The sequence below is a fragment of the Mustela erminea genome, chromosome X (genome assembly GCF_009829155.1).
Source record: "Mustela erminea isolate mMusErm1 chromosome X, mMusErm1.Pri, whole genome shotgun sequence".
Taxonomy (NCBI): domain Eukaryota; kingdom Metazoa; phylum Chordata; class Mammalia; order Carnivora; family Mustelidae; genus Mustela; species Mustela erminea.
This window is the reverse complement of record NC_045635.1, coordinates 113,412,364-113,425,371: the sequence shown is the minus strand read 5'-3', so window position 1 is coordinate 113,425,371 and position 13,008 is coordinate 113,412,364. Positions and strand designations below refer to the sequence as shown.

The window sequence follows — 13,008 nt, the reverse complement described above, 5'->3', positions numbered from 1 at the left end:
TTTTTTATACGCTGTAAGCATTTAAAATTTTTTTTTTGTAAGAGCGAGAGCATATGAGCAGGAAGAGGGAGAGGGAGAAGGAGGCACTCTGATAAGCAGGGAGCTCAGTGCTGGGCTTGATCCCAGGACCCCAGCATTACGACCCGAGTTGAAGGCAGATGCTCAACCAACTGAGCCACCCAGGCGTCCTGCATTTTTTTTTCTCTAGACTATCGTAAGATACACATAACATAAAATGTACCATGTTAACCATGTTTAAATGCACCAGTGCAGTGGTGTCAAGTATATTCACACTGTTGTGCTATGTGCTCTTCAGTTTTTCTCTTTTTCTTCCAGTGTTTTTGAGATATTTTGCACTGATTAATGTACTCACATCAATAAATCCACATTCCCATCTTGCAGAAGAGGAAATTAAGGCATAGAAAGGGTAATGTGCAAGTGAATAACCAAGCTGGTCTGTATGACGCCACTTCGAGGCCCCCACTTCTCAGGCATTCTTCAGCCCAATCCAATCCGGCTTCATCTCACCCCACCCCTCTCTCCAAAGAACTTGTTTTTGAATATAAGAAATTCATTAGTAATCTCCATTTGGGTAACTCAAGGGACATATTTCGGTTTTTATCATGTTTGACCACTTGATAGCATACGACTTAACATTTTCCTTGTATTTTCATGGTACTACTAGTGATCTTTAAAGCCGTTTCCTGTAGCCTCTTTTTTTTTTTCCTTTTTTACTCTCTCCATAAATCATATTATTCATTCCCATAGCTTTAAATAAGGATCTACTGATAATGCCTAAATGTGTGTCTCTAGCCCAGACCGTTATTCTGAGCTTCAAACCAGTATAACTAACATCTCTACCTAGAGATCTCAGAGAACTTCAAACTGAACATGTCCAACACTAAATTTATCTTCCCCTCTAAATCCACTCTTTTGGCAAAGTTTCCCCTCTTCTGTGGCCTCGCCAGACCCATCAGTTGCCCAAGTCAGAGGCCTAGTAGTCATCTTCGCCACCACCACAGCCCACCCTCCATCCAGTCTACTAGCAATTGATTCTACCTTTCAAATATCTCATGAATCTCCCACTCTTCTCCATGTCCACGGCCATAACAATAGCCTGGGTCACTGTACTTGCCTCCTCTGCGATCATCTCCTATCTCCTTTTGCCCAGTTCCAATCTACTTACCCCTTTGCAGCCAGAATAATCTTTTGAAGATGAAAATGCGGTCATGTCAATCACAGACTTGGAACTCTTCAATGGCATTGTACTGACCTTAGGAGGACAAAGCGAAAAATCTTTAGCATGACTTGGAAGGCCCTACGAGATCTTATACTAATCCCCATCTCCAGTCTCATCTCTCACCACTTCATCTCTACTTCCACACTGGCTAGAATGCACTTCTTTGAAATTCTCTACACACTCTATTCTCAATGTACTATACTCTCTTCTGTTTCTAGGCCTTCACACATGCCAATTTTAAAAAAATATCTTGTCTGTCCCTATGACCCACATCCCAAGCTAGTGAACTCCTACATATCAGTAAGATCTCAACTAAGGGAGGTCATTTCCTGCCTATGCCTCTCATACTAGGTTAGATCTCTCTGGAAACTAGATTAGGGCCTAATACATAGGAGATTGCTTAAAAAAATTTGTTGAATTGGCTGAGTAGAAAAGAAGAATGACTAGGTATGGAGGTCTTTGATAGACAAGCAAGTGCTCAATAAATACCATTAAATGAATGAGTAAATGAATAAGTAAATAGAAGGAAGATCTGTTTAATGAACAATTCTAACTTTTTCCCAGAATAATATTGCCTTTGTGGAAATAATATTGGGTACCATTCTACAAAGAAGAAAATATTCAGTTTCTTTTTTAAATAAAATTTTAAAAGATTTATTTTAGAGAGAGAAGGAGGGCGTGTGTGAGTGTGGAGGAGGGGCAGAGGGAGAGGCAGAGAAAGTTTCAAGCCGACTCCATGCTGAGCACAGAGCCTAGCGTGGGGCTCAATCTCACCAGCCATAAGATCGCAACATGAGCTGAAACCGAGTCAGATGCTTAACTGACTACACCACCCAGGCACCCTGGAAAATATCCAGTTTCGAGATTAGGAGGCAATATTTTAAAATGGGTTCCAAGCTATAATATTTCACTAAAAATTCATGTAAGAGAAATCTATGAACAATTATATGTCAACAAATTAGATAATTTAGAAGAAATGGACAAACTCCTAAAAAAACACACAAATTACCAAAATGACTTAAGAGAAAGGAGAAAAATTTCAACATATCTGTAAAAAAGTACAGAGATAGAATTTGTTTCAAAATGCCCCCAACAAAGAAAAGTCTAGGGCCGTATATGGCTTCACTGGTGAATTTCACCAAACATTTGAAGAAGAATCAATACCAATCCTACTCAAACTCTTCCAAAAACAGAAGAGGAACATTTCCTAACACATTCTATGAAATCAGCGTTACCCTGATACCAAAGCCAGCAAAGATATTATAAGAAAAGAAAACTATGGACAAATGTCCCTTATGAATACATATGGAAAAATTCTCAACAAAATAATGGCAAGCCCAATCTAACAGTATATTAAAAGGATTATACAACAGAACCAAGCGGGATTGATCTCAGGAATGCAAAGGTGGTTCAATATAAGAAAATCAATGTAATGCATCATATTAACAGAGCAGAGGGGAAAATAACACATTATCATCTCGACAGATGCAGAAAGTATTTGAAACAATTCAACAAGCTTTCATGTTAAAAATAGTAAGTAGGAATGGAAAGGTATTTCCCTAACACAATAAAGGGCATTTGACAAAACCTATAGCTAATATCATACGCAAAGTTAAAAGACTGAAAGCTTTCCACCTGGGGAACAAGACAAGGATGTGTTCTTTTTTTTTTTTCTTTTTTTGAGGGGAGGATGAGGGAAGGACAGAGAGAGAAGCTCAAGCAGGCTCCATGCCCAGCACGGAGCGACATGGGGCTGGATCTCACGACCCTGAGATCATGACCTGAGCCAAAATCAAGGATCGGATGCTCAACAGACCGAGCCACCCAGGCACTCCAGGATGTCTGCTTTTTGAAAGAAAAGAGGGGTGGTCGCTGAACAACATTGTAAATGCGCTAAATGCCCCTGAATCGTACACTTCAAAATACTTAGCTGTATCTTAAATGAATTTCACATTAATAAGAAGATTCACATAGTGCATTATTTGTTCGTTTTGGTTTACTGATCTACAAGCATATTTCATATGTTTACAAGATAATTAGTAGATAAGAGCTATAATTTAGAGATTACATTATAACACCATGAAAAACAAACCTTATTTTCAATTCAAGATAAATGAGAGATAAAAGTTGAAGTAAAAGCCAAAAAACTACTCTTAGGAGAGCTTGCAAATTTTCCTCTCAAAATTAGAATGTTCTTTTAAAAATTGGAAGCCAGATGGTCTTATACATAATAACAAATCTCAATGTTAAATCCAGATAGGATTTAAAAGTTAATTCTGCCACAGCTGCAGCAAAGTAATCATAACTGTAGTTAACATATTTATTTTTCTTTCAGTGACGTTTAGATCCCTCTTGCTCAAACTGGGAACTTGTTGGAAATGCAAATTCTCAGGCCCCGCCCCAGACCCCCAGAATCAGAAACTCTGGGGTCGAGGGCCAGCAGTCTGTTTTAACAAGCCTTCCAGGTGCATCCTCAAGTATGAGGACCACTAGTTAAGACCAGTAGCACAAGTCTTGGCCAGTGAAGCTGCTACAAGCATTTTCTTACCAGACAATGTTGTGTCATAAGCGTTGGGTCATTTCTTGGAGTTACCATGTCAGCTTGGAACACCTGTGAGTTATCACTACGAAGAAAAAGAAAACATTTGAAATCCGTTACAAAAAAATTTTTTTTAAGAAATAAAATTTCAAATACTTAAACAGCAATGCCGTTAACGTAAATGGGTTCTTTGTGGAGACAGCTGTGCAGATGGAGAAATTAGAACGCGCATGCATGCATACATGCACGAGTGCACACACGCACACCCACACACACGTGCACACACAAAGCCTTAGTTGGCTGAGCCTAAACAAATCTCCGTGTAAGGAAAGGAATTCTCAAGCATGCCACTTTACTGCTAATCATGCTACCAAGAAGAAGTATAATTTATCGTAACCTTGGAAATGCATCATTTTCTGTATAAACCTGTAACTGATTTAAATTTATGACTGAAGCTACAATGTGCAGTCCCAATTCCCTCTCAACTCTGAAGTTTTCACATGAACAAGAGGGATAATCAGCAGCAGGGGTCACCAGAACAGAGATTTTTACAGATATGTTTTGTTTGACCTCTTCGCTATTAAAATGTTTTTAAGTTCATTGCACACACTCGAAATGCTGAGAGGTTTCCCACAGATAATCCAGATTCCAGATTTCTAGCTTCTGTTGAGAATTTGCAAGCTGTGTCCACACTGGGCCACATTCCCACATGGCAACAACAGACGGGAGCTAAGCAACTGTCGCCTGCTGAAGCAGAGTCTGGTCTTCCTCAGCTTCCGAGGGTGCCTCGGCCCTATTTGAGTTTGGGACCCTGAAGAAGTCTTTTCCTTTTTATGTCTTGTTTTTGTTTTAACTTTTTATTTTGAAGGAGTTTAAGATGCACAAGACATTGCAAAAATACAGAGTTCCCATGTAGTTTTCATCCAGGTTTCCCTGATGACGGTAAGAAGACAGTGTTAACACTTCCTTTTTTTTTTTTTTTTTTTTTGCCATATCCAATCAGGTGCTAAGTCTCTCTTATAGCTATCTTTTTATTTATTTTATTTTTAATATATATATTTATTTATTATTCATATTTTTATTATTTATTAGATTTTATTTATTTATTTGACACAGAGAGACAGCCAGAGAGGGAACACAAGCAGTGGGAGTGGGAGAGGGAAAAGCAGGTTTCCCGCTGAGCAGGGAGCCCAACTCAGGGCTCATCTCAGGACCCTGGGATCATGACCTGAGCGGAAGGCAGACGATTAATGACTGAGCCACCCAGGTGCCCCTCTTACAGCCATCTTATCCTTTACAGGCTCCTTGCCAAAAACCAATTCCAAGCCTTTTTACTTTCCTACAGACTCTGCAATCGTCTGATTTGTCCCTTCATCTCGGTTTTGTCCCTATGGCAATCTACCTGCTCACAACTTTCAGTAAATCTTTATCATGAGCTGAGTTCAGTTCCATTCTTTACTACAACATCCAAAGCCCACCACCATTTAGCTCTAGACTTTTGGATTTCGTGGACTAGAAAAATTTCAAAACAAAATCTTGGCACAAAAATAGAGTTGCTAACTATCTTTCCTTTGCCAGTAAGGTCATTAAAAAAAAAAATCCTACCATCTACCAACACCATTGTTTCATTTATGAAAGGACAATTTGGTATTTAAAAAATTATAACTGACAATCTCAGGATAAAGTACAGTCCTGCCCAGGAAAGGACAATTGGCCAATTATATCACAACATATTTAAGTACTCTGCTCTTAACTTTAAAAAAAAAATATGGGTGGTGAAAAATTCACTCGGGGTCAGCACTGGTCAGCAGATGAATGTCTGGGAGCCAGTGATCCAGGCAGAGTTGACCAGCTCTCTGGAATACATCTGTTTTTCTGTCTACAAGCTTATTCCATACACTCGGAATGCTGTCTGAGCTATCTGGCTCCCCTCTCCCCATCTGCCTCCTCTCAATCCTTCAGCACCCATCTCCTGCTTCTTCTCCAAGAACATTCTCCTTATTCCTCACCAATCCTGCTGTCATTTCTCACTCCGCTCTTCGAATCTCCCTAGCACTTTCTTTCTGTCCCTAAGCCTAGATCTTACTCTATCATACATTTAAGTCCTTTGATTACTTATTTGCCCTACTAAGTTAAAGCTTACTGAGTCGAGATACAACTTTGCAGCATGGTCATTTGTATGTTAACAGGCAGTTATTCAGTATTTTATGAGCACATAGGTGTATATATGGGTCTAAGTTTTACTTCATTTTCCAGTCATTTTCTCCTATAAGAACAGGAATGGATTCTAGCAGTCATTTATAAGAGAGCTGGAGGGACACTAATGAGTTACATATTTCCACTTTTTTGTATGTTGTGGGGGGAATTCTTAAGGCTGGCACAATTATATTCTCCGCTAAAATTTTGTCTGTCGATTTTAACAGGACTATAACTGAAAAAAATCATTGATGAAGTATATATTTCAATTGGTAGGCGTCATTCAACATGAATTCCTAAAATCCTAGTGATATCTACAACTGAGTTAAGTGCTACAGCTTAGAAAAAGTGAAGGCACTATAACTAGACACATGTTCAAGGCTCCACATCAAATGACCAATAAGCAGCTCTAAATATCTAAACTGTAATATGTTTATGTCAGTTATATTGACAAAGCAACCATTCTCTATGGCCACTATTCTCTTTCCAGGTTTGTAAGAATTTAATAAAACAGATGGTCAGCAAACTTCTGCAAAGGGCCAGAGAGTAAATATTTGAGGCTTTGTTGGACATCCAGTCTCTGTGCCAACTACTAAGGTCTGTCCCTATAGTGGGAAAGTGGCCCTGGACAATAAGAAGCAAATGGGCAAGGCCATGTTCCAGTAAAACTTTATTTACAAAATCAAGTAGCAGGATGGATTCGACCCACACGTAGTTGTTTCACTTTCAAACAGTTTAAATGCAGGGTCAGGCTAGAGGTATTTATGGAGGGGGGAAGACACTGGCAGAAATCCTAGAACTTGCTCTAATCCTCCTAAGAGCCAGAGAAATGAGACAAAAAACAAACCTACTACCTTTAAACAAAGTTATTGACACCAGTAGTGAAGTCAGGTAAGTAGAGGGCTAACGAGGATAAAGAACCAAGAGGTTCAAAACTTTTGACATTGGTTATTTTTATTAATACAAGATGTACACAAAACAGTGCAAGAACTTCTTTAAAAACAGTAATACTTGTATTAAAGAGTTAATATTTAAGGAACAAATTCTCCAAATTCTGGCACGAGAGATTGTGTGTATATACAGGAAGCATGAAGCAAAACTGGAAAATTACTTGAAAGAAGTGCAACAATTATTTAGTGAGCAGTGAAAGAAACAAAGTAACAAGTACCGGAGGCTCTGTTAAGTGAAAGTGAGGAAGTGAGCAATGTGCCTAAGGAACCGGAAGGAATGGAGGAGAACATGAATCCAACCGAGACGGTGTGTGATTCTACTCTAGATTGTTCTTGCTTCCCTGACCACACCCTAAACTGGCCACAACCGCACAAAATCTGCCCTCAGGAGATCATTTGGCCAAGTTCCCTGACCTCAGGCATGTCGTGTATCATCTTTATGCTACCTCCTTTTGACAACTGGTCCACCTTGCAGTTTCTTGACCTTGAACTCCTACTAACTAGGTATATATGCAATTGCCTCTTACCTTTCTGTGCCAATTTTGCTTCATCCATCAGGAGCGGAAGCTACATAATTTGACACTGTAACTATGCTCTAATATGATTTTTAAAAATGTAAGTCCTTTGCAGAACAAAACAAAGCATGAAGGGATAACTGCCATCATTCTGTTTCTTGTTTGCAGCTTTTTTTTTTTTTCATTTCATAAAGGCTTCCAATGAAACCAACATTCTCCCCCAAGTACTTTCTTCTAGCAGAGCAGGTTCATAACAATTCACGTTTTCATACAACAGGATTAGAGTCAATCCTGGATTTATAGAATGTTCTTGTTTTCAGCCCAACATGCACAGCTGTGGCCCCTTTCTTTCTCTATTTTAAAATATCATGTACTTTTTTTTTGCTTAATCTTACTTTGCTTTTTCTTTTATACAGTATATTCTTCTTTATCTCAAATGACCAGAAAGCTGCATTTGGTTAGAGTTAGTAAGCTTAGAAGCTGACAAGCACCTGGGTGGCCGTTTGTTAAGCATCTGACTCTTGGTTTCGGCTCAGGTCATGGGATCAAGCCCTGTGTCGGGCTCCATGCTCAGCACAGAATCTGCTTGAGTTTCTCTCTCCTTCTCCCTCTGCTCCTCCCCCCAAACTCGCACTCTCTCTAAAATAAACAAATCTTTTTTAAAAAGCTTAGAAGCTGATTAGTAGTGGACAAATCACTAGCTTAGGAATCAGGAGGTACAGGTTCCTTGTACTGGCTCTGTTACTTGTCATTTTAGAGACTTATGGGCCTCAGTTTCCTCATACGTTAAATAAGGAGGGTAGGTCTGGTATCCAAGTTCACTTCTGACAGTTGTGATTTGTACCTATCAATTAGAAAGATGCTAGAAAAGGGAGGAGCAAAGTTACTAACACAGGGAGTGAGTGAATTTTTCAAACACTTTTACAATACTGATAAAACTTTATGATACTGCGATGTGAGATCCAAAATCTTACTTTCAAATTCTGTTTTAAGAAATTATAAGCACATGTCATGCCAGACTTTTGGGTATGTGCAGGAAATCGTTAACCATCAGTTAGAATGGTGTTTCTAAATCTTATGCTTTTCATTATCAGCATTCTAAGGAGCTGTTTTTGACACCACCCCCCCCCATTACTCCCTCTTGAAAATTTTCACGATATTTTTGTATTTATAGCTGTGGCTCATACATAAAAAGAGCAAGATTTTTTTTTTTTTCACATATCCCCAAGAACCAAGTTGGGGGCAGTATTGGCCATTGAGAATGCAAACTTTAGGAGATCAAGTTTCTGTGGTACCTAAACTTTTTGTTCAAATAAAAACTGGGTGTAAAACAGGTCCGAGCTTAAAAAAAAAAAAAAGTCCAAGCTTTTTCGCTTGTCAACCATTTTCATTTGCTGGAGGTGAAGGTCAGAGGTGACAAAGCAGCTGAGAGAATGACAGAAAATTACAGTCATCACAGAAGATCTCGAGGCGAGGGTGGGGAATGCTCAGCTTCTTCAAAGGAGTGGGTAAGAGGTGGGGTGAAGTTAGAAAAGTGGTGCTCCACACCAATAGGTTGCTGCTTTTGGGTCCTGGTGGACTGTCAGAAGAGGACGTCCAGGTTCACATGTGTGTCAGCCTCGGGGTAGGTGTGCGCTCTCCCTCCAGCCAGCCCATCCCACTCCCCCCAAAGCTGAGGGTGAGATCTCCGGCGAGCAGGAACAAGAGAGATACCTGTAGAACCCCGAGGGAGAAACGCATGGGAATGCTTTATCTGAAGTCTCTTTCCCCACCTCCTGCCACCCACCCCCTGCTTGCTCACCCAAGCCCACTGATCAAAGGGGCACTGTTGGATCTTCTCAGCATGTCATCTTTGGTGGCTGAACTCGACAGCAGCTCCAAGTCTAGTTCCATTTTCTCTTGTGCCATGTCCGCGTCGAGGAAGAAACCACTGCTTGGTTGGAAGTTCTCAAGGTTTTCTGGCTCCCATTCACACAAGGACAAGTCAGCTGGGTGAGGAGTCGTGTGGACAGACAGGAAAGGGCGGAAAAGAGAAGAAAGGAGGAACCTCTTAGACGTGTGAGGCGCTCATTTTTGCAGTCCTACCTACCATCCCTAATACCAGTGGGCACAAAGTAGGGGGCAGGACTGGCTCAGAACCTCCTACCCCCCAACCTCGGGGTCCCTAACGCTGAGAAGATCCTCCACCTCAAAGTCCATAATGAAAATGAGGAATTTATCTTAGTCACCCCCGCGAATCGTTCTTTATTTCTCTCAGCAGAGGAAAACCCAAGTAAGGCTTTCCGGCCAAAACAAAAACTACAACCTGTCGCCTTCGAGAATCCGTCGGGTGCCGCCCCTCTGCGCCTGCGCCCCGTGCCCGGCCCGCTGACGCATGCTTATTACGCAAGCAATGAGAGTCAATGAGGGCGCCTTTGTCGGCCTCACTCGGGGCGCACGCGCAGTCTTAGGAGCCGCCTTTTTACCCCAAGCCCAGTCTTCTCTTTATTCCTAGTGGGGATTCACCGTGGTTGTTCCTCTGCTGCAGTGTGAATCCTGGGATTATTTCACTGACCGTTATTCAGGAAAGAAAGGGTGGGGAGGGGTAAGCTGTATGGGAGCGCTGTCCTTCCTGCGCTATGTCTAATACTCAGTCTACCCAGTTTTGATTAGCCTATTATCCTCTTGTAACTGAGGCCGATAAGCTTGTGAACTCCCATGACGAATTTTTCCATTCTGTTATAGCCAACACTACACAACTGTCATTTTAAAAATGCTCTACGTCTGGGGAGAAAAAGCAAGCCAACCCAAGCCCTGCCACCTGCTCCTAAAGTGCCCCGGTAGGACGCCAACCCGACCGAACCAATTGTGCGGACGAATCATTGTTTTACATGTGCTCTCATTGTTTGGTTTTAAACCATAATCGTAAGTGTATTTTTACACTAACTAAAATTTAGCTTCTCAAAGCTATTCATCTAAGAACATGCTTTGAGTTAGAGAAGCTTATTTACTTAAAACAAATAACTCAGAATTTAGTACCGTCCAAATCAGGGTTTCCATTTAATAATGCTGTCATGGCTCAAACATTGTAAGAATTGCTCTTTTAGAATTTTTCACCACCAGTTAGTGAGCCACAATGAGTACTGAAATCTGAACTGCATGCTAATAATTTTGTAAAACCATACCTTTTAAAAAGGAACCATTTGGAAGACTGGCACAGAAGGCAAGTGTAACTACTGAAATGAGAGTTATTAATTAAAGTAATCATTACGTGGTATAGCACTTTGCAGTTTAAAAAATGTCTTCACATATTTATCTCAATTGGTTCAATCATGAACCCTGCTCAGCTAATCAGTGGTGAACTTAAAATAATGGGATTATCTTGAAACAGTTCAAGACAAGTTATGACATGAATGATCATAATCATTCCTCATTCATTCTGAGAATAGGATAAGAAAAGCTTAATTATATTAGGCAGAATTGGGTTATCTAAATCCCAGACATGAGGACGATTTGGAGGCTCCTTTCCTGATATAAGACAGGTTAACAATAGCTACCATTTTTCATACACTTAATTATATGCCAGGCACTGTCCTAAGCACTTTAAATATGTGATTACATTTAATGCTTACAGTAACTCTGTGAGGTGGTCACCATCACAATGCCTGTTTTGCAAAGGAGGAAACTGAAGCCCAGAGGGGTTACCCAAGTTATAACTGCTAAGCAGCAAAGCCAAGTTTCCCCTGCCCTCCTGTTTAAGTGAAAAGACAGATGAGGTGCCTCTGGATATTTCTCTCGATACTATTTCTGTACTCATAAACACTTTGATAAATATTTATTAGATTAATTTATGAATAAACGCAGGTTTAAATAACCTGACATTCACAGCTATTGTGTAAAGCAGGCAAGTCATTTCTGTTTCACAGCTGATAAAATTCTAGAGAGATTAATGGCATGTAATTAGGTAGCAGTAGAATCTGAGCTGATACAAGGATCTGATCTGTTAAAGTTCCCAGGGTACCTGGAAAAGTTACAAAAGATGACAGTTAAAGCTTAGTAAAGGCAGGGTGAAGGTAGAAGGCTGTGGTAAAATACAGAACAGAGGTCAAAGCCAAACTGAATAGCAGAAAAATGGTGGGTCCACCAGAAAACAAGTAAATCTTCCCTCCATTCTACAGCTCATTTTACTTTTCATAGAGTTTGTTAATATTCGTGGCAAGTAATAAGGTTTAATGGATATATTTTGAACGGATAGACAATCTCATCATGCCTAAGCATCACAAATATTAATTTTTAAAAATCTAAGTACAAGAACACTAAGAAAATAGATAATAAAATGACAAGGAAATAGCAACGGAGAGACTTTCAAGAAAAGAGGTCGTAATATGAAGTGCCTACATGCTTGAGATGGCAAGAAGTATTCAGCTATTATCAAAGAGGAGGAATTCTCTAACTAAAGTGTAGAATGCCAGGAATCCGTAGTATGTATACAAATTAGAATGTCTAAAGGAACAAGTACTGGAAAAACAATTCTATATACTACAGTGGCAAACAACATTTAAAGAAATTATTTTTACTTCTCCCCCTCTCTCTTCATGCATTATTATACTAACCGAGCTCTGTGTCATGATCATCTCCTGCTGTTCCATAGCAATATTCCATGGTCTTAGGTGGCTGGTTTACTTAGATCTATACTTTGCTGCTTATGCTGCTCCTGTCTTTGCTTGTCCCAGTCTGCTGACATTTGCACCAGGCCTCTTACTTATGAAAGGTGTCCCACAAATATGTCATAATCTGTTGTTTAGTTTGTCAGTGGTCATGGCAACTTTTAAGCAACTGGTTAACCTTTAGTTATCATAAGAGCAAGTGAAAGACAAGTTGAACCCAAGCCCACAAAACACAAATACCCCAAACCTCCCAAATGATTTACATGAAGGGTAAAAGAAACTAGGTAGGCAAGAATGATATGAATAGAATCTGGAAATAATGGCCAAAATAGCATCCATCTTCTCACATGTCCTTGAGTTTCTCCTAATTGTTAAGCTTCCCAAGAGTTAGGGATTCTTTTTTTAAAGATTTTATTTATTTATTTGAGAGAGAACATACATGAGAGAGAGCACGAGTAGGGGAGAGGGGCAGAGAGAGAGGGGGAAGAAGACTCCTAGCTGAGCAGGGAGCCTGATGCGATGCAGGGCTTGATTCCAGGACCCTGGGATCAGGACCTGAGCCAAAGGCAGGTGCTTAACCAACTGAGCTACCTAGGCACTCCTGTAAGTTAGGGATTCTACTGAATTGTTTGACTCTTCAGAGTTAGGAACTCTGCATGTGGGCAACAGATGATTATTTACTAGCTATTGTGAACAATAGAATGTACTACATTTTTTTGAGCAGATGAGGAGGTTGCTGAGATCTTGAGATAAAAAGAGCTACATAAATTGATCAAAACACAGCTTGCTTTTCTAATTCAGTTGACAGAAAGATATAGGCAATCTAAAGGAAATGATCCAAAAACTCTTAAAAACTCTGTATTATAGGCAGCAAATATTAACACCGAAGAATAAAATGATTAGGCTTGGCAAGTTTAATACG

The 13,008-nt window shown here is 40.0% G+C and overlaps 1 protein-coding gene across 5 annotated transcripts in view; it reads right to left on the bottom strand.

The window, feature by feature from the left end:
- The window catches only part of LOC116583093 (protein FAM122A-like), a 70,166-nt gene extending 58,026 nt beyond the window's left edge, over positions 1-12,140 (bottom strand). For 3 of the 5 annotated variants that reach the window (XM_032331075.1, XM_032331076.1, XM_032331079.1), the window contains exons 1-4: positions 12,033-12,140; positions 9,242-9,428; positions 3,789-3,864; positions 1,187-1,273 (exon numbers count right to left, since the gene is read on the bottom strand). In XM_032331075.1, the coding sequence (XP_032186966.1) occupies positions 1,187-1,273; positions 3,789-3,864; positions 9,242-9,428; positions 12,033-12,081 (399 nt within the window). In that variant the 5' untranslated portion in view covers positions 12,082-12,140. Of the gene's footprint in view, positions 1-1,186; positions 1,274-3,788; positions 3,865-9,241; positions 9,429-9,627; positions 9,813-12,032 lie in introns of those variants that run through there. The other 2 variants (XM_032331077.1, XM_032331078.1) reach the window with 2 other exon arrangements.
- Between the last annotated feature and the right edge of the window lie 868 nt (positions 12,141-13,008).